At 38.0% G+C, this 22130-nt stretch overlaps 1 protein-coding gene across 1 annotated transcript in view; it reads right to left on the reverse strand.

Annotated features, from left to right (window-relative positions):
* Nucleotides 1–22130, reverse strand: part of RAD18 (RAD18 E3 ubiquitin protein ligase) — a 107327-nt gene that overhangs the window by 78367 nt on the left and 6830 nt on the right. Inside the window, exons 3-4 of the mRNA XM_032326102.1 lie at nt 8923–8984; nt 7367–7437 (exon numbers count right to left, since the gene is read on the reverse strand). Of these exons, the coding sequence (XP_032181993.1) occupies nt 7367–7437; nt 8923–8984 (133 nt within the window). The remainder of the gene's footprint in view (nt 1–7366; nt 7438–8922; nt 8985–22130) is intronic.

Here is a 22130-nt window from a genome sequence, read left to right on the forward strand (position 1 = left end):
GCCACCCAGGTGCCCCTAAAACGTATTTCTTAAATAATAAGACTTGAAAGTTGAAATTACTCCTTGATCCATGGGCTGCAAAATGGATGCTGTGTTAGCAGGCAGAAAAACAACATTAATCTCATACATCTCCACTGGAGCTCTTAGGTGACCAGATACATTGTCAATGAGCATAACCATGTTGTCAACAGATGTACTGTCATCCAGGCTCTGTTGTTTATTTATAGAGCAGAGGCAGAGTAGATTTAGCATAATTCTTCAGGGCCCTGGGATTATCTGTGTGGTAAATGAGCACTGGCTTCAACTTCAAGTCACCAGCTACATTAGCCCCTCACAAGAGAGTCAGCCAAACCTTTGAAGTGTTGAAGCCAGGCACTGACTTCTTCTCTCTAGCTATGCCAAGTCCTAGATGGCCTCTTCTTCCAAAAGAAGGCTGTTTTGTCTATTTTGAAAATCTGTTGTTTAGTGCAGCCGCCTTCATTCATGATCTCAGCAAGATCTCCTGGAGCACTTGCTGCAGCTTCTGAATCAGCACTTGAGTCACTTTGTACTTCTATTTTAAGGAGACAGCTTCTTCCCTTAAGCCCCAGAAACCACCCCTGCCAGCTTCACACTTCTCTTCTACAGCTTGCTCACCTCTCTCAGCCTTCACAGAATGACAGAGTTAGGGACTTGTTCTCCACTAGGGTTTGGCTTAAGGGAATTTGTGGCTGGTGTGATCAATCCAGACCAGTCAAACTTTCTCCAGATCAGCAGTGAGTCTGTTTGCTTTCTTATTATCCATGTGTTCACTGGAGTAACAATTTCAATTTCCTTCAAAAATGTGGCTGTTTGGCACAAGAAGCCTAGCTTTCAGCCTATCTCAGTTTTCAGCATGCCCTCTTTTTTTTTTTTTTTTTTTTAAGACTTATTTATTTATTTTTTTGAGAGAGAGATATCAAAAGTAGTCAGAGAGGCAGGAGGAGAGAGGGGGGAAGCAGGCTCCTGCTGAGTAGAGAGCCTGATGCAGGGCTTGATCCCAGGACCCCAAGACCATGACCTGAGCTGAAGGCAGAGTCTTAACCCACTGAGCCAACCAGGCACCCCTCAGCATGCCTTCTTTACTAAACTGAATCATTTTTTGTTTTTGATCTAAAGGGAGACTTGTGACTTCTCCTCTCATTTGAACACTTAAATGGCTTGGAGAGTCATTAACTGGCTTAATTTAAATACTGTTGTGTCTCAGGGAATATGGAGATCCAAGAAGAGGGAGAGAAATGGCCAGTGATTGGAACAGCAGAACACATACATTTGTCAGTTAAGTTTGTGGTCATATGTGGCTGCAGTTTGCAGAGCCCCCAAAACAATCACAATAGTAACATCAAATATTACTGACCGCAGATCACCATAACAATAAAGAAAAAGTTTGAAATATTTTAACAATTGCCAAATTTGACTCAGACACAAAGTGAGCAAACGCTGTTGGAAAAATGATAATAATAGACTTCACTCAATGCAGGGTGACCAAAAACTTTTGGCCAAAACTTTGTCAAAAAATTAGGTATCTGCAAAGCACAATAAAACAAGGTACGATTGTACATGCTGAAAAAAAGTGGGAGACAGGAGCATCTCGGTGGCTCAGTGGGTTAAGTGTCTGCATATAGCTCAGGTCATGATCCCAGGGTCCTGGGATCAAGACCCATGTCAAGCTACTCCCTCAGCAGGAAGCCTGCTTCTCCCTCTCCCTCTGCCTGCTACTGCCCATTTGTGCTCTCTCTCTGTCAAATAAATAAATAAAATCTTAGAAAAAAAAATAGGTGTCAGACAGTTGCACTATTGCAGTGATAAAATTATGCCCCTCACCAAAATTGAAACTCATTAACTTCTTCATGTGCCGGCTACTTTCAGGGTACTTTCAGCAGTGGAAATAAAACAATGAACAAAATCACCTGTCCTCACAAACCTTATACTCTAGTAAGGGAAAAGATGTGAGATGCTCACAACGTATATGAAAGTGCTACAGCAAAAAAAGGAAGCCAGCAAAGCTGTGCATGAGGAGGGGATGAGCTTGATACTCCTTACAGAAGGGTCACAGAAGGCCTCACCGAGAACATGCCCTATGAAAAACAGGGCCTGAAGAAACTGAAGGACTAAGCCATGTGACTATCTGGGGAAACAGTGTTTCACCAAGAAATAACAGTAAGTACAAAGTCTTTAGGGTTAGAGTATGAGTGACATGTTTAAGAAACAGGCAAACAGATGCCTGGAGCAGAATAAACAAGGGACTGAAAAGTGGGAGAGAAGTCAGAAAGGGACAGTGCACTGTCACTGAGGGGAGAGGACTCTGGCTTTTGCTCCAAATGAGAGGGGATACCACCTCAGGACAATATTAAGTATGATCTGACTTCTTAAAGGACCCCTTTTTAAAGGATCACTTTGGTTGCTGGCCTCAGAAGAACTATCAGATGGCAAAAGCAGAAATAAGAAAGACCACCAGAGGGGCACTTGGGTGGCTCAGTGGGTTAAAACGTCTGCCTTCAGCTCAGGTCATGATCTCAGGATCCTGGGATCAAGCCCCACATCGGGCTCCTGCTCAGCAGGGAACCTGCTTCCCCCTCTCTCTGCCTGCCTCTCTGCCTATTGTGATCTCTGTCAAAAAAATGAAGAAAATCTTAAAAAAAAAAAAAAAAGGAAGACCAACAGAAAGTGACCACAAAAGTCCAAGCTGACACTGGCTTGGGTAGGATAATTCGGGCAGGGTGATGAAAAGCTTCGGTTTCGGGAAGTCTGTCAGTGATAAAGCCAACAGGATTTATTGAAGGAATGACAGATTAAGTGTGAAAGGAAAGAGTCAGGGATGACTTCAAGGTTTTTGGTCTGGGCAAATGAAAGGAGAGAACTGCCATTTAACAAGATGAGAAGACTGTGGGAACAATACATTTGGAGTAGGGGACTGCAGGCAGCATAGAGAAATCAAGAATTCCTTTGAAGAGGTCCAAGCAGAGATGTGAGGTAAGCAGCTGGATATGTGAGTGTGGAGTTCTGGGGTGAGATCTAGCTGAAGATATAAATTTGAAAGCCATGAATGGACATATGGTATTTAAAACCATGAGACTACTGCAATTCATATACCTTAAGTATGAGCTATGTGAAAATATTAATTCCAAAATGGATACTTAAATTAAATTGGTAACCTTTCTTTCATTCCCATCACTCCTATAAATTTAATTTAAAGAAAGTTGGTATTATAATGCCTAATAGCATTCATCATAGAAGCTCAGATTTTGGGAGTGAATTACAGACCTTCAGAATAACTGTGACTCCATGAAGTACAGAAAATCTTGCCCATTTGTTAACTATACAATAAACTTACTTCTTCAGAATGCAGCCAAGAATCAAGAATCAAAATAGGTTTTTGGGTAGACATGGTCACGAAATCCATGTGATTAAGTCCATGGATTTCATTAATTAGTAAAAGTCCCTGCAAATGTTCTTCTGATCCAAAACATGCAAACAGCGGTCTAAGACCATTTGGTTAAACAGGCAGAGGCCCACCAAAGCACAAATTCTTATTAACACCTTAGGATATCAATCTATAATGTGAGGGAAGACAATATAAGTGCAGGTAAAATACATATGATAATAATGACAGCAATCTTTTTTTAGGTTCCTTTGTTCCAGGTATTATGCTGGGTATCTCTTAGTATAACTTCATTTCTAATCCTTAAAACAATCCCTGAAAGTATCAATATTATTACTCCCACTTTTCAGATGGGGAATAGAGGCCAGAAAAGTTTAATATTTTGATCACAGTCGCATCACAACTAGAAGAGCCGGGACTAGAACCCAGTTGTGCTTGAATCCAAAGCCAGTATGCTCTAAACTATATCATCAGAAAAGGTATATTCTACATTCTTTTATAAGATGCTAAGGGAATTATCTATTATAATTATCATCTAAAATGTTTAAATTCTGGGACACTTAGGTGGTTCAGTTGGTTAAGCATCTGCCTTCGGCTCAGGTCATGATTCCAGGGTCCTGGGATCAAGTCCCCCATCCGGCTCCTTGCTCAGTGGGAAGCCTGCCTCTCCCCGGTGCTTATGTTCTCTCGCTCACTCTCGCTGACAAATAAATAAGTAAAACAATAAATAAATAAATAAATAAATAAATAAATAAATGAAACGTTTAAATTCTAAACTTGGAATAAGAACCTGGAGAAAAATCCGTACCTTGATGGGGATTAATCAAAGCAGTAAATGATGCTGTACACTCTCAATTTGTAAAAATGACATTGATGTAAACTGGCTGCTACACAAAAACACAGAGTATTTTCTTACTTAGATCAAGAATGATGTTCCACTTAGACAAAAATATTCTAAATAGTTTTGTTCAACACCACCATTTCTGAAGAACATTATTTTATTTTAAAGATTTTATTTATTTATTTATTTATCAGAGAATGAGAAAGAGAGTGTGTGTGCACAAGCTGGTGGAGAGGCAGGCAAAGGAAGAAGCAGGCTCCCCACTAACCAGGGAGCCTAAGGTGGGACTCAATCTCAGGACCCCGAGATCATGACCTGAGCTGAAGGCAGACACTTAACAGACTAAGCCATCCAGGCATCCCTGAATTTCAGTCTTTTATCTGAAAAATCTCTGGAATTATTTCCAATACTCTTATTTCATTGAGACTATTAAAATTTTTTAAATCATCAGGTCTTAAAATGGCAATAACAGATAAAAAAGAAACAAAACTGACAAACAACACAAATGTCTTATATTTTAGTCATAAAATTAAACTTCTTCTTTCATCAATCCTAAACCAGATGTCAAGCAAATACTGAAATTGACTAGCCTAAATTTAATCACAACTAATCTTGCAAATAAGGTACCATAGCACTTTAGAGATGACAAATGTCCACCATAAGGCAATTCCAAGGCAAACAGAGGGAGAAAGAAAAGATAAAATCCATCCCAAATCCACAAAGAATGCTTCCTACCCTGCCACACCCACTATAATGAACAATTAAACAGCCCATTCCTTTTGGGAGGAGGCAGGAAAGGGGTGAGTTCTATCATTCCAAGGCCTCCCTTTAAGTTATCAAAAGGTCTATAAACCCAAAGATACTGATTACTTCTCTTCAACAAATGTGTGCTTGCTTTGTGACAGTCCCTTCCTCCTAGCAGGGAAGTCATTATATTTTCAGTACCAGCTAAGAAAAAAATAAACCTTGAGATTCAATTTTACTGTCTCAAGAAAAATCAAACAACTAATAAAATCCTTTCTAGACACTAAAACTGCTAACAGACGCATGAAAAAATGCTCAACATCACTAGACATCAGGGAAACGCAAATGAAAATCACAATGAGACACCACTTCACGCTGGTCAGAATGGCTAAAAGTAGGAACTCAGGCAACAAAAGATGTTGGCGAGGATGCAGAGAAAGGGGAACCTTCTTATACTGTTGGTGGGGATGCTAACTGGTGCAGTTACAGGGGAAGACAGTATGAAGTTTCCTCAAAAAGTTAAAAACAGAACTACCCTATGACCCAGCAATTGCAGTAAATTAGGTATTTATCCGAAGTATACAAACATACTGATTTGAAGGGGCACAGGCACCCTGATGTTTATAGCAGCAATGTCCACCATAACCAAACTATGGAAAGAGCCCAGAAGTCCATCGACAGATGAATGGATAAAGAATATGTGAGATAGACACACACACACACATGCCTAGAAGTCCATCGACAGATGAATGGATAAAGAATATGTGAGAGAGAGAGAGAGAGAGAGAGACACACACACACACACACACACACACACACACACACACAGAGGAATATTATTCAGCCATCAAAAAGAATGAAATCTTGCCATTTGCAACAATGTGGCTAGAACTAGAGGGTCTTATGCTATGCGAAATAAGTCAGAGAAAGATAAACACCGTATGATTTCACTCATATGTGGAATTTAAGAAACAAAAGAGATGAATATAGGGGAAGGGAAGGAAAAATAAAATAAGAGGAAAACAGAGAGGGAGGCAAACCATAAGAGACTCTTAACTACAGTGAACAAACTGAGGGTTGCTGGAGGTGGGGTGGGTGGGTAGGCAGATGGGGTAACTGGGTGATGGCCATGAAGGAGGACACTTGATGTAATAAGCAGCACCGAATGTTATCTACACCTGATGAATCACTGAATTCTACCTCTGAAACTAATTATATAACATACGTTAATTAAATTGAATTTAAATTAAAATTTTTTTTTAATTTCTTTCTAAAGACATGGCTCCATCCTTTCTTATAGACTGCAAAATCTAACTGGTGAAAGACCTTAAAATAAGAAAAGCAAAAACTGCAATTATAAGAATCGGAGACTCTCAGAGTTTCTTAATCTAGGAAATAGCATCCTTTTAGGATTCTGTTTAGGGAAATGACTAAACAGGCCAATTTCTAAAATGTCATAATAGGCAAGTTCAGAGGACTAAACCCGATCATTTTCAGGACACAACCCAATGAAATAAATGTATGATTCTACTGGAAGAAACCTCTTTACATTTCAGAACCATTGTAATGTACCTCCAAAACTGTCCCAACAGCTAAGAAGTCATATATTTAAGGAGATGGGCACCTATTATCTAAACACAGTACCTTCATAATAAAAGTTCCTGACTGACTTGCATGATTAAAACTAAAAATAATTGAAGATACTATTTGGTAAAATATGCCTTTTTATATCCCTTTGGAGACCAAACTTACTTTTACCATCATGCTAAGAAATAAAGCTACATTTCTGAGCTTTATAAAATACCAGCAATTTACCTATTTCACATGGCACACCATCTTATACATGCTGAGTAAATCAGATTAAGAATTAATGGGTTAATAAATAACAGCCATAGATACAATTATAGATAAGCGTGTACACGTGGGTTAGTATACACATATGTATACATGCATATGTTACCCAGCTCTGTCCACTGAGAGCTAGCAATGACATCTCAGTAACAAAGATCATACCTAGCTCCAGATCCTGATCCTAAATACCATTCTCCAATAAAAGGAACTCCTTGAAAAAATGGATGATTCTAGGGGTAGGACAGGAAAAATAAAAGATGAAGCTGGAGGATCTTTGTAGTACCCAATAGTAAGTGCTCAAATCTGCATTTTAACTTTTGTTTTTCATGATGAGACTTTCTGTTAAGTAAAGGAAGAAAATATTATTACCATTAGATTGTCCATAAGTGATACATGACTGTTGTCACTTCCTTTCTTTACCCAAAATATCCAACCCTGCATTCTCTAATCCCCAAAGGTTCACAGAGAAAAGAGGGGACTCATATAAAAGGCCAGAGCAATTAGGGGTTAGTCACAAAATTAAATCATACCGTGCAAAATTCAAGCTTTTTACCAGTTCATCTAATATGCGGTTATTTTTTAGGTCCGGCTCTGTGACTGTCTAGAAAGGAAAAACAACAGATGGGAAAAGGTCAGAAATAATAAAATAACTTGTCATAATCTTGTTTTGAAAATGTGTGACCCAACCTCCTGAGACTCCCCATCCCACTAAGTCTTCCAGGAAATCCTCAAAATAAAGTTCATTTATCTCATACTAATATGGAATTTTAAAACAGTGAATCAGCATCTGCTGACTGAAAGTCTGATGAAAGTTCTCTACAGCCTCTGATAAAATCGTATACGCTCTGTACAACTAAGATAAAACCTAACATGAGCAAGAATCGTTATTCAAAATACCATCCCAAAAAATTTCTCCTGAAAAAACAGAACAGAGATGCTCTTTTAAGTGACCACATAGGGAGAGGCATTAGGTGCTACAAGAAAGGTAAAAACAAGGTTGGTGTTCAGGAATGCAACAGAAAAATGACAGATTCCGTAGTTATTTGGCATGAATGGTATTCAGTTCATCTCCTTAATGATATAATCTTGGCTATGGCAAGACATCAGCTTGTAAAGAGATTAAACTTGGGAGCCAAACTGCATCATTTCTAATGTAGGGAAATAGTTCAGAGAAGTTCAGTGACATCTTAACACCATGTACCTACCGGAGGCACCAAACTAAAACCCAAACCCTTCAATTAGTCCCAGTATCCTTTCTATTAGACCTCACTGCCTCTTCTTTTTTCTTTATTCCTATTTATGTTTACTTGCCCTTTTTACCTACCTTTTTGCCTACTTGAAATGCTTCAGAAACTCTAACATCAAATTTCCTACTGTTTTCCATGAAGGTCTAATTTGAGAAAGAAGTAAGGGACCGTTATGAGATACCTAGGTGGCTCAGACAGTTAAGCGCCTGACTCTTGATTTCAGCTCAGGTCATGATCTAAGGATTGTGAAACTGAGCCCTGGGTCAAGCTCCTTGCTCACTGTGGAGTTTGCTTGAGTTTCTCTCCTTCTCCCTCTGCTCCTTCCCCCACTCACTCCCTCCCTCTTTCTTTTACTAAAATAAATAAATAAATAAAATCTTTTTTAAAAAAGAAGAAGAAAAAGAAGTAAGGAACCAGTTAGGCTGGGCTCGACCCAATGGCCATGAATCTTTGGCTTCCACACAAATACTTAAATACCAACCCTATGCAAATGAATAATCCTACCATCAGATTTTCTACCCAGGGTGAAAAATTATAAAACATGAGAAGCCAAGCCATTAAACATAGATCATAAGACTTAAAAGTGCTACATCCTGATCTTAGAATTAGTTTCTACTTCCTAAAATACATTTAGGTTTTGAAATCTTTATGAAAAATTGAACAAAGCCCAGGTACCCAGGTCTCTATCTATGTGTTTTAGAGGTTCTTTCTGAAAATGTCTTTTATGTAGCTTAATTCAATAATTATACCTCTTCCCTTGAACTTCTGTGTATACATGATACAGAAATTTGCACCAATCAATTAAGTTTACAAGAAAAAAACAGGAAAGAAAAACTTACCACACAACAAGTTGGACATTGTGTTTTATAGGACAGGAATTTTCTTATACAAAGAGAACAGTCTGCAAAAAAACAAATGCAACGTAATAAATTAGTTAAGCTACATTAATAACATAGGAATCTGACTTCTAACAAAATATGACTTAAGCCCTAGAACATTTCCATCATCTAAGGCATATCATTATAATCTCAAAATTCTAACACCTCTACTCTACCTATGCATACTCGCAAAAGTGACAAAGTAGCATTTTTAGGACAGGGAAAAATATCAAATAATAATAATTGTGATTCCCTAGGATATCACAACTCCATAAAATGTAGGAAACATACATGTAAGACCTGGGATGGATACTGTATATACATGTCAGACATCCCTATGCCTAACATTCTAAAATATAAATTTTGAAATAAGATATACACACGTTAAAAAATAATATATACCTAGGCTATCAATTAGGGATTTCTACATCCTAACTCTACAAATGATGTTGAACATCCCACATATAACAAGTACTTTGTGGCAAGCACTCAGAAAAGAAAAATATATAAGGGAAGGTTCTTGACCTCAAGGAGCTAACAAAGTAGTGAGGTAATTTCAGTAACATTCATTGTAATAAATCCTAAGGATTTAAGCAGGAAATTGTCATTAACTAAATTCTTCACATCCAAGGCAGTATAAAATTATCTCCCAAAGGAGGGGAAAATGTGACTAAATAGAATGCTCCCTTAATGGTAGCTAATTTGCTATCAGTCCAAATTCAGCTTAGTGAAGGGGCCTCACTAAAAAGGATTCAGTTTAGTTAAAGAGGAGGAGACAGTATGATTTTGGGTATAGATAACCAGGAAATCAACAAGTCCCAGCAGCCTCAGCAAGAGCATCCAGGGGGAAAAAATGAAAGAACATGTTAAAAGAGAAGATAAAAAAGGCAATGGGTTAAGTTTTGTGGGAAAGCAAAGATGAATAAAGGGGAAATTCCGGTTTACAGGTTTACAGGTAAGGAGTTAGAAAGTCATTACCCCATCTCCATCTAATAACAAGTAAAAAGACTGAAAAATCAGCTCTTCCTAGCTCCATCAGAGAACTGAGGTTAACAGACAAGCTGTTGCTCCAAAATTAGTCAGAAAGGCTGGACACAAAGAATCAGAACTTACCAGAGCAGAAACCTCCACAAGAACCAGAGAAAAAGCCTCTGCTAGAACCAGTGCTGGAGCAGGAAAACTTGAATTGTAATTGGCAAATCACTGGAAGCTCAGCAGGGTGGAGTCTGAGAGTTAAAAACTCCAGGGGATCCAACATAGAGGGTAGGCCCAAACATACATGAATTTCAGCTCCAAGGGTTCTACCCAGTACTCAAAGTGACAACCTGAAAAATCCCATAATCCTTCTGCAGGGAGAAGGAAAAGTAATCATTCTGCAATACATCAGAGCACTCTGTTCTTCTTAACAAGGCCTGCCCTCAAGAGAAACTTTACCAGTCCCAAGTCTCTGGGGGTATTATCAGAGCTAACCTCAGGAAGGGAAATAAGCAACTCCAGCTACCACTACTCATCCTGTCCCACCAAGGGGAAGAATACACTTGAAGTTTGTTGTGAAGTTCACAGTCCAGGGCACGGGCTCACTAAATGATAGATATAATCATAGAACTACAAAACACGGTACTTCTGACATCTCATGGCCACATTACTTTATAAAGGTCTATTTACAGTCCCATTTCGCTAGTACATCATGACTGGTTATTAGGAAAAAACTACAAGGCATACTAAAAAGCAAGACATAGCTTGAAGAAACTGCACTCATCAGAATCATAGCCAAATATGGCACAAAAGCTGGAATTAAAAAACCAGGAATTTAAAACAACTGGACAAAGCTGACGATATGGAAGAACAGATGGGTAATGTAAGCAGAGAGATGGGAATTCTAAGAAAGAATCAAAAAGAAATGCTAGAGATGAAAACCACTGCAAAAAGAATGACGAATACCTTTGATGGTATCAGTAGACTGGACACAGTTTAGGGAAAAATCACTGCACTTAAGAATATCTCAACAGAAACTACAAAAGTGAAAAGAAAAAGACTGGAAAAAAAACAGAACAATACTTAAGAACATTTTGTAGCAGGACATTATACAAGGTGTGATATACATGTAATAGCAATACCAAAAGGAGAAGAAAGATGGGGAAAAAACAAATATTTGAAGCAATAATGACTGAGAATTCCCCCCAAAACAGTCAGAAAGCGAACCAGAGATCCAGGAAGCCAAGAGAACACAAGAAGGAAAAATGCCAAAAAAAAACTCACAAAACCCTACAACCTGGTATATCATATTTGAGCTGCAAAAAATCAAAGATAAAAAAAATAATCTTGAAAAGAAGCTGGGGTGGGGGTGGGGGGATGACACCTTAGCTACAGATAACCAAAGAAAGAATCAAATCCAACTTCTCAGACACCATGTAAGCAAGAAGATAATGGAGAATTGAAAGGAAAGACCCACCACCAACCTAGAATTTTATGTCCTGTGAAATAATCCTTTAAAAGTAAAAGAGAAACAGACCTGCTCTGACAAATGAAAATGGAGGACTTTGCTCCCAGTAGACCTGCATCATAAGAAATCTTTTAAAAAGTCCTTCAGAGGGGCACCTGGGTGGCTCAGTGGGTTAAAGCCTCTGCCTTTGGCTTGGCTCATGATCCCAGGGTCCTGGGATCGAGCCCCACATCGGGCTCTCTGCTCAGCAGGGAGCCTGCTTCCCTTCCTCTCTCTCTCTCTGCCCACCTCTCTGCCTACTTGTGATCTCTGCCTGTCAAACAAATAAATAAAATCTTTAAAAAAAAAAAAAAAGTTCTTCAGAGAGAAGGAAAACAAGTCAGAAGCCTAGATCTATATAAACAAAGGAAAAGCACTGGAGAAGGAATAAATATAGTTAAAATAAAAACTTTTATTTTTCTTATTCTTAATTGATCTAACAGGTAACAGTGTCTTCAGTTTTTTCATATATTTATTATATTCACATATATATAAAAACATACACACATATTTTCATTCTTATGTGCGCTTATGTGTAAACGGAATGAATGACATCAATGATACAAAGTACTAGAGGGAGGAATTAGATGTAATCTGCTCTGGCTGCCACAACAAAATACCATATGCTGGTGCCTTAAAGAAAATAAATTTATTTTCTCACAGTTCTGGAGGCTAGAAGTTCGATATCAAGATGCCATATGATCAGTTTGTGGTAAGGACTCTCTTTTTGGCTTGTAGATGGCTGCCTACTCAAAGTGTCCTCTCTTGGCAGGGGGGAGAGAACAAGCTATATATGTCTCTTCTTTCACGGGCACTAACTCCCTCATCAGGACCCCACCTTCATGGTCACAACTAAACCTAAATAACTCCCAAATACTCCCAAACACACTAGGGATTAGGGCTTATGAATTCTGGGAGGGACACAGCTCAGTCCACACCATTCTGCTCCTTGCCCCCTGAAAATCCATGCCTTCTCCTGTGCAAAATGCATTCATTCCATACCACCAGTCCCAAAAGTCTTTAATTCATTCCAGCACTGACTCTAAAGGCTATAAAGTCCAAAATATCACCTAAATCAGATATAACTGAAACATGAGGTATGATTCATTCTGAGGCAAAATTTCTCTCCCGATTCATTCTCTTGACTATCAGTGTTATTACCTTCACAGTATAAAAAAATCTCCTAAGCAATGCTGTAAATCAAGATTCCCAAACCCGGCTACTTATATGAATCACCCGGGAGAGATTATTGTTGGTTTTAATTTTTTAGTTTCCCAGGCCCTACCCCAAGTCATATGGATTCAATGCATTTGGGCCAATAAATTGCATCCATAATATGTGATTCTGATTGAACAACAATTTTTTTTTAATTAGCATGTTTTTTTGCTACTACATTTAACTATATAAAGTTGTCATTTTTCAGTAAATCAAAAAAAGAACAAATACTGGCAATTTTATGTGGTTTAATGTAACACTGTACACTTACTATGTGCTCTCTTTTAAGCATGTTTTATGTATTAACTCTTTTGATCCTTACAACAACCCTGAGGCTAGTACTAACATCAGTCCTATTTTACAGTAAGTAAAATGCAATTCAGGGTTCACCCAATTCAACCAAGATCACAAAGGAAATAGGTGGCAAAGGCAAGTACCAGAGCTCATGCTTTTAACCTACTAATTATTTAAAACATATACAATTTGTTTATAAAATACATTTATTATATATACCTATATAATAGAAATAAATATTATTTCACTAACAGGATCACATGTACCAGAGTATGCATAATGAGACTACTGCTTTCTCTTCTGCATAATCTTGTATGTGTTTTATTTCACAAAAAGAGAACCAGACACAGGCCCAAAGTAGATCAAGCTCTCGGCTTACTTTCAGTCTACTAGTTTACTACCAAATATGTACTGGTGAACTGCAGAGCAGCATAATGCATTCTCTAGTGAGCAACTATGATATTCCAATCAAAGTTAGAGCTGTTGAAGAGCTCTGGACTATGTATTCCTCAGTGGCTTTATTTAAATCATCTGTGAAGTCTATTTTTCCTCCCAAAATCCAACTATGAGCTCTAATTCTGTGGACACGGTGGAGGAGAGTAGAATAAAATAGCGATGTAATGGGTAGTTTCAGGGGCGCCTGGGTGGCTCAGTTGATTAAGCATCAGACTCTTGATTTTGGCTCAGGTCATGACTGCAGAATCATGGGATCAAGCCCCACGTCAGGCTCCAAGCTCACAGGGAGTCAGATGAGATTCTTTCCCTCTCCCTCTGCCCCCTCCCCAGCTCACATCCTCTCTCTCTCTAATAAATAAATCTTTAAAAAAAAAGGGGGAGGTAGCTTCACAGAAACACCCAAGCCTTGGGGAAGGAAGCATTTCTAATCTCAAACAGGATACATCCAGCTGCTAGCTTTCAAATATCAAAAGAGCCTAGCATCCTAACAATAAAAAGCAAATTTCTAAAAGTTAAACCAATTACTTTTGTGTGTGATCTTAAAGCTTGTATGAGAAAATGAACCACTTCAAAAATTCTTCTCCTGTGTCGAGTTAAAATAAGAAAATCTAGTTCCCGGTTTGAAAGGAATAGGTCCTGGAAAGCTGAGAAAGCTGGTCTCTGCCTCCAGTTCTAGGGTTAAATGACCAGCTAGCTGCTAAGAAAGAACCATCCCTCCTGACAGCAGTAGTCCAGCATTCCCATACGCGCAGTTCTGCAGGACCGTATGTCCCATCCGTAAGTGCAGCTATCGCTCTTCTCCCATCTTGCTCACAGTGCTGCCTCATAAGAATATAAAAGAAGAAAAACACAGTATTTGGGTCACCAATTCTAGTCGATCCAGAACAACAGCAGAACATGATTGCCCTACCTAGTTCCTATTAAGTTCTGTGGCCTTTTGTGTCATTAAAACAATACCACAGACCACAGAGCAACCTCTGGTCTTGCAGGAACTGTAACAAATGTGTTTAGTAGCAAAGGCCTATCAAATCATGAGAGGTACAATATGAAAAATAAGTGCTCATAAAATAATGACTGAAAGTACCCTCCACTGACTTCCTTTTAAATAAAAAATTACATCAGTGACAACTGTAAGTGACAAAGAAATAAACAATGAAAAAAAAAATGGAAGTACAGCCTAATTTTTTCAGCTAAGTAGAGTTCACAGAATTCATAAAAAGTAGTCTTTCATCTACAGAAGGGACACCCATCTCTGTCCATGAGAAAATAACAGGGTCCAGAATTACGATCCTTCCATAAACAACTAAAACACTGGAGGGATATATGAAACACAACTATTTTCGGACTTCGGACAAAGGCAGAAATGAGAAAGTTCAATCACAGCCCAACCTTTGTCTGGAGGCATTTTCATGACCACAGTATATGGAGAAGAGCCAAGCAGCCCATCAGTCTTGCTAGGTGAAGCAGCAAAGATCAGAATGCAGGGCAATCCAGGTAGCTAGAATTTCTGGGGCAGAGTAAGAGAGAGAGAGAGGCTGTTCCACACATATACAGTCAAATGGTCTTTGACAAGGGCACCAAGGGTACACAGTGGATAAAGGGCAGTCTCATCAACAAATGCTGGTGGAAAAAGTATATTTCCACATGCAAAAGAATGAAGATTTGAAACTATAAAGCTCTTAGAAGAAAACAAAGGGGAAAAGCCTCATAACATCATCCTTGGGAATGATTTCCTAGATATGATAACAAAGGCCCTGGCAAAAAAAAAAAAAAAAAAAAAAGAAGTGAAAATAGTGGGACTTCATCAAATTAAAAAGCTTCTGCAAATAAAATTAACAAGTCAGGAAATGAAAGATGTTGGTGAGGATGCAGAGAAAGGGGAACCCTCCTACACTGTTGGTGGGAATGCAAGCTGGTGCAGCCACTCTGGAAAAGATCATGGAGGTTCCTCAAAAAGTTGAAAATAGAGCTACCCTACGACCCAGCAATCACACTACTGGGTATTTACCCTAAAGACACAAATGTAGGGGTGCCTGGGTGGCTCAGTGGGTTAAAGCCTCTGCCTTCGGCTCAGGTCATGATCCCAGGGTCCTGGGATCGAGTCCCACATCGGGCTCTCTGCTCAGCGGGGAACCTGCTTCCCTTCCTCTCTCTCTGCCTGCCTCTCTGCCTACTTGTGGATCTCTGTCTGTCAAATAAATAAATAAAATTTTTAAAAAATGATACAAATGTAGTGATCTAAAGGGGCATGTGCACCCAAATGTTTATAGCAGCAATGTCCGCAACAGCCAAACTATGGAAAGAACCTAGATGTCTATCAACAGATGAATGGATAAAGAACACACACACACACACACACACACACACACACACAGGAATACTATGCAGCCATCAAAAGAAATGAAATCTTGCCATTTGCAACGACATGGATGGAACTAGAGGGTATTATGCTGAGTGAAATAAATCAATCAGAGAAAGAAAATTATATAATCTCTCTGTTATGAGCAATTTGAGAGGCAGGGCAGAGAGTTGTGCGGAGTAGGGAAGGAAAAACTGAAACTAGATGGGATTGGGAGGGAGACAAAGCATAAGAGACTCAATCTCACGAAACAAACTGAGGGTTGCTGGGGGATGGGGGGAAGGGATAGGGTGGTTGGGTAATGGACGTTGGGGAGGGTATGTACTGTGGTGAGTGCTGTGAAATGTGTAAGCCTGATGATTCACAGACCTATACCCCTGGGGCAAATAATACATCCTGTGTTAATAAAAATAATTTAAAAAAAAACAAAAAGCTTCTGCAAAGGAAACAATGAACAAAGTAAAAAAACAACCTATGAAATAGGAGAAAATATCTGTAAACCATATACCTGAAAAAGAGTTAATATCCAAAATATTCAAGGAACACCTATAACTCAACAACAACAAAAATACCCCAAAACAAGATTTGAAAAGGGCAAAGCATCTGAATAGACATCTCTCCAAAGACATACAGTTGGCCAACAAGTATATGAAAAGATGCTCAACATCACTAATCATCCGGGAAATGCAAATCAAAACCATAATGAGCTATCACTTCACACCCGTTAGGATAGCCAATTATTTTTAAAAAGTAGAAAATAAAGTTGGTAACACTGTAGAGAAATTAGAAACTTGTACACTGTTGATGGAAATGTAAAATGGTAGTCACTATGGAAAACAGTATGGTGGTTTCTCAAAAGATTAAAAATATAATTACCATATGAGCCAACAATCCCACCTCTGGGTATTTATCCAAAAGAAATGAAAAAAGGATCTCAAACAGATATCTGCACTACCATGTTCAAAGCAGCATCATTCACAATAGCCAAAAGATGGGAGCAACCCAAGAGTCACCAACAACTGAATGGATAAAGAAAAAGTGATACATACATACAATGGAATATTATTCAGCCTTTAAAAAGAAGGAAATCCTGCCACATGCTACCACATGGATGAATTTTGAGGACATTAAGCTAAGTGAAAAAAACAATCACAAACAGACAAATACTATATAATTCCATTCATATGAGATATCTAGTCAAATTCATAAAAGAAGAAAAAGGAATGGTTGTTGCCAGGACTTAGGTAAGGAGAAATGAGGAGTTTCTGTGCACTGGATATAAAATTTCAGTCACACAGAATAAAAAAGTTCCAAAGATTTCTTATATAGTAATGAACATATAGTTAACAATACTATACATGCAACAATTTGTTCATATGGTAAATTTCTTGTTATGTGTTTTTTACCAATCCCTCAGCAGCAACACCCCCCAAAAAACCCAGCCCTATAGAAAAGGCTACTCTAAATCCACACCAACAAAACTTAAAAACAAAACTTGACAGAATCAGTCTAATCCACAAATGACTTACCCGCCTGCCACAACACAGCCCAACACGCCAATAAGTTATACAATAAAACTACCCAATCAAAAAGGTAAACACTATAATGGCAGGCATCTAATAAAAAATTACTAGTCATGCAAAGAAATAAGAAAATATCATTTATACACAAGAAAGGTAAAAAAAAAAATCAGTCAACAGAAACAGACTTAGAAATGACACAGATAATGGATTAGCAGATAGGGAGGTTAAACTCACTATTAGAAATATGTTCAGGGACACCTGGGTGGCTCAGTTGGTTAAGCAGCTGCCTTCGGCTCAGGTCATGATCCCGGCGTCCTGGGATCGAGTCCCACATCGGGCTCCTTGCTCAGCAGGGAGCCTGCTTCTCCCTCTGCCTCTGCCTGCCATTCTGTCTGCCTGTGCTCGCTCTCTCCCCCTCTCTCTCTCTGATAAATAAATAAAATCTTTAAAAAAAAAAAAAAAGAAAAGAAAAGAAATATGTTCAGCGGGGCGCCTGGGTGGCTCAGTGGGTTAAGCCTCTGCCTTTGGCTCAGGTCATGATCTCAGGGTCCTGGAATTGAGCCCTGCATCGGGCACTCTGCTCCGCAGGAAGCCTGCTTCCCCCTCTCCCTGTGCCTGCCTCTCTGCCTACTCGTGAGCTCTCTCTCTCTGTCAAATAAATTAATTAATTAAAAAAAAAAAAAGACTATGCTCAGTATGCTCAAAGCTTAAAACACACACATAAACCTAGTGAAAAAAGAAATGGAAAATGTGTTTTAAATGAAATTTCTAGAAATGATCAATATAATATCTGAAATGAAAATTTCATTGGAAGAGACTAACAGCTGAGATACTACAGAATAAAAAGTGGATAGACCTGAAGGCATAGCAAAAGAATTATCCAAAACTAAGCACAGAAAGGCAGGGTGAGTGTGGGGAATAGGGGTAGAGACCAAAACAGAAAAAGAAAAAAGAAAAGAGTCTCAGTGTCTGTAGATACATATCAAGCAGTAAAGTAAAAATAGTTAAGATTTAACAAAATTTAATTGGAGTCAATACTGGAGCATGGGATGGATGTATGAACAGAAAAATACTCAAAAGAAACAATGGCTAAAATCTTTCCAAATATAAACCCAAAGCTCAAGAACCCCAAACAAAACAAATACAAAGTAAACAAAACTAAAGCATATTACAAATTTCTGAAAACCACTGATAAAAAAGAAAATATGAAAAGCAGCCATGGGGCGCCTGGGTGGCTCAGTGGGTTAAGCCTCTGCCTTTGGCTCAGGTCATGATCTTGGGGTCCTGGGATCAAGTCCTGCATCGGACTCTCTGCTCAGCAGGGAGCCTGCTTCCCCCTCTCTCTCTCTGCCTGCCTCTCTGCCTACTTGTGATCACTCTCTGTCAAATAAATAAATAAAATCTTAAAAAAAAAAAAAAAGAAAAGAAAAGAAAAGAAAAGCAGCCAGGGAAAAAAGGTACATTATACACAGAAAGCTATAAATAAAAAGAACGCACCTGGTTTCATCTGAAACCAGTAAAGTCAGAATGACATTCTGAAAGGGAAAAAACATTAACCCTGAATTTATACCCATTGAAAACATCTTTCAAAAAAAAAAAAAAAAATCTTTCAAAGGGCGATGAAATAACTTTTTCAGACAAACAAAAGCTGAGACTTCTTTAGCAGCCTATGTATACTACAAGAAAAGTAGCAGAGAGTATAAAAATGATACCAGAAGTTAATTTTGATATGTACAAAGGAGAGTATCAAAATGATAAATATGAGGGTTACACCAAAACAACATTTTTTAATTTGTTTAAAAGATAATGGGTGTCTAAAGCAAATATAGAAACAATGTATTTTAGTGTCTATAATACATGTACACATAAAATGAATTACAATAAGATGACAGGAAGAGGGCAGAAGTACACATCTGTAACACAGTTCTACACTATTCAGGTAGCATGCTACTGTTTGAAAGGAAGTTGTATTAAGTTAAAGAGGCATATTTTAAACTACCACTAAAATAATGAAACAGAGAAGCAAAGCTAGTAAGGCAACTGTGGAAAATTAACTTAAAAAAATGTTCAACTATTTCTTAAAAAGGCAGAAAGAGAGCAAAGAATAGATGGACAAATAAAACACAAAATGGGAGTATATGTAAATCCAGCCTTATAAATAATTACTTTAACTTTCTGCAATAATGGAAATGTATCTGCACAGTTTAACACAGAAGCCACTAGTCACATGTGGCTATCCTGTGCCAATAAACTCAACCACTAAGATTAAATAGGTAAATTTAATGAAAGGAATAAAAAAAGGTTAGGGCGCCTGGGTGGCTCAGTGGGTTAAGCCGCTGCCTTCGGCTCAGGTCATGATCTCAGGGTCCTGGGATCGAGTCCCTCATCGGGTTCTCTGCTCCGCGGGGAGCCTGCTTCCTCCTCTCTCTCTCTCTGCCTGCCTCTCTGCCTACTTGTGATCTCTCTGTGTCAAATGAATAAATAAAATCTTTAAAAAAAAAAAAAAAAAGATGTAACACGAAGCTACAATAATTAAGACAGCAAGGTATTGGCACAGGGATAAACACAGAGAACAAGAGAACAGAAAAGAGTCCAGAAACAGATACACACATTATTGCCTGAGGCTATACTGACTAAGATGAGCAGTACTCTATCATGGGATTGAGATGTACTATATCTTAACTATACTGGTTACATGGTATATACCTTTGTCAAAATTCACTGATGCTTATATACTTTACTGTGCATTTAAAATGGATGTGTTTTATTATATGTAAATTACATCTAAATAAAAATTATTTTAATAAACATTTCAAAACAATCCCCTAAACTTATCTTTACTAATGTGAAACTAATCTAGAAAGGAACTAACAATTATTAAGAGCCTGCATCATGCCAGACACTGGGTTCTGCACATTTAATTTTCATAATCATCTTCTAAAGTCGAAATTATTCATCAAATTTTTACATTTGAAGAAATGTTAACATTTGCAAATTCAACCAGCTGTAAGCTGGGGACTCAGGAGTCAAGCATAAGTACACCCCTAATGCCCATGTTGCTACCACCACCACCCTCATAGGTCTTTGCTATAGAAACTTCTTACCAAAGCTACTACCATACACCAAAATAATTTTTTAAGCCTACCTTGATTTTTTGTTGTTGTTGTTTAATCTTCTAAGACAGATGAAAATAGCTCCTAAACAATGACAATGACAGGCTCACCACTACGTGTTAAATACCTTAAGCTACAGAATTAAAAAAAAAAAACATGATAGCCTCGGAAAGCTAAGTACAAGCAAAATTCAATTTAAGAGTCTTTCCAGCCTCACACAGCAAGGTAAGTGATAAATTGCTGTAAAACTCTTTGCTGGTAGATTTCCCACTGGGATTTTTAAACTTTGAATGTTTTTAAACTTTGAACTATATATCCATGTTAAGGTCTATATGACTGAACTACCTAAGTGTTAACCTGTTACAAAACAAAAATTCTGAAATTTAACATCTAAAAGTACTAGGCAAATAAATAACCACATATAGTAATCAAGATCTTTATTGCCGCAATGTTACAAGAGGCATAAAAATATCCAAGAGGGAACCCAAGAAAAGAATATGGGAGAAGATGCGATCTGAAAAGAACAAGAAAGGAAGAGATCTGCACATGGCCTGAGAACATCTGACATCAGGAACACTCCCTGTCCTATGGACTTCCTTAATTCATAAGTCTTAACTAGGAACCACAGGAGATGATAGATCCAGGAAAACACACTTTTGCCATCTTTGCTTATAATAGCAAGAAATAGTGCCACCAGACCTCTGCTGGCAATATTACTCCATCTTCCATCTCTGGTTCTTCACTTCCATCTCTGGTCCCAGAAACAGCCCTTGGTGAAATGAGTGTGATGACTAAATGGGAAATTGATGCTATCACTTCTACCACCATCTTCAAATCCAAAAGACAATCTTCATAATGTACAGATACTCCTCTTTCATACGCTGGAGTGGATGTTCCTCACAGATGAAAAAACTATACTGGGAAAGCTCATGTTTGAAAGTTACCTGAAGGGTGTCACTAGAGATAAATGTAACGAGACATGCTGACTGCTTCCATTGTTGACACTGGACTAAATCTTGGGAGCCTGAATGATGGACATGTTATATTACACACAAGCTCAGGACGGTGTCATTGCAAGGCTTCATTTCAATGTTGCCATAAGTCTCAAGTGTAGAGATTTATAATTTCCACTTATCACAGGGTAAATTTGATTCATAAAAAATTATCTTCTTCCAGATTTCCAAGGACACAGGAATTTGTGAATAGTATTTTCACTTCTTAAGTGCTTTTTTCCCTTCCTAATTTTACTCCCCAACATTATCTGTCAATGGAGTTTTGTGCCTATCTGTTTGGGGTGTACAGATAAATAAACTGATATGCAAGTATTCTTATGGGCCCATACATTAGCTACAAATTTTCTATGCAGTGAACATGCTTATATATAAATTATTTTTAATTTCTCCACCTAATTTGTTGAGGTAGTCCCAGTAGTTCCACTTCATTGAAATTAAGGATATTCAAAATTTTTATTTTGAGTCAAAAGAAGAGGTTCCCCAAAATTGTATAGATTGTTATCAATCTTGTCCCTACTGTTTGTCTATGAGACTTTCTCTAAAACAGTACAAACATTAAATGTCAGTGTTTTAATCTTTGACAATACGACATTACAAAGATTGCTTTTCTTTTGTTATTGCTCAGTTCAAACATCTTCATATATCCTTAAACCTTTCTACTCATTCGTTATTTCACTTTCCTCCGCAGTTTGTTTGTTTTTTTTTTCATCTCCC

Source organism: Mustela erminea, chromosome 1 (assembly GCF_009829155.1).
Source record: "Mustela erminea isolate mMusErm1 chromosome 1, mMusErm1.Pri, whole genome shotgun sequence".
Lineage (NCBI taxonomy): Eukaryota > Metazoa > Chordata > Mammalia > Carnivora > Mustelidae > Mustela > Mustela erminea.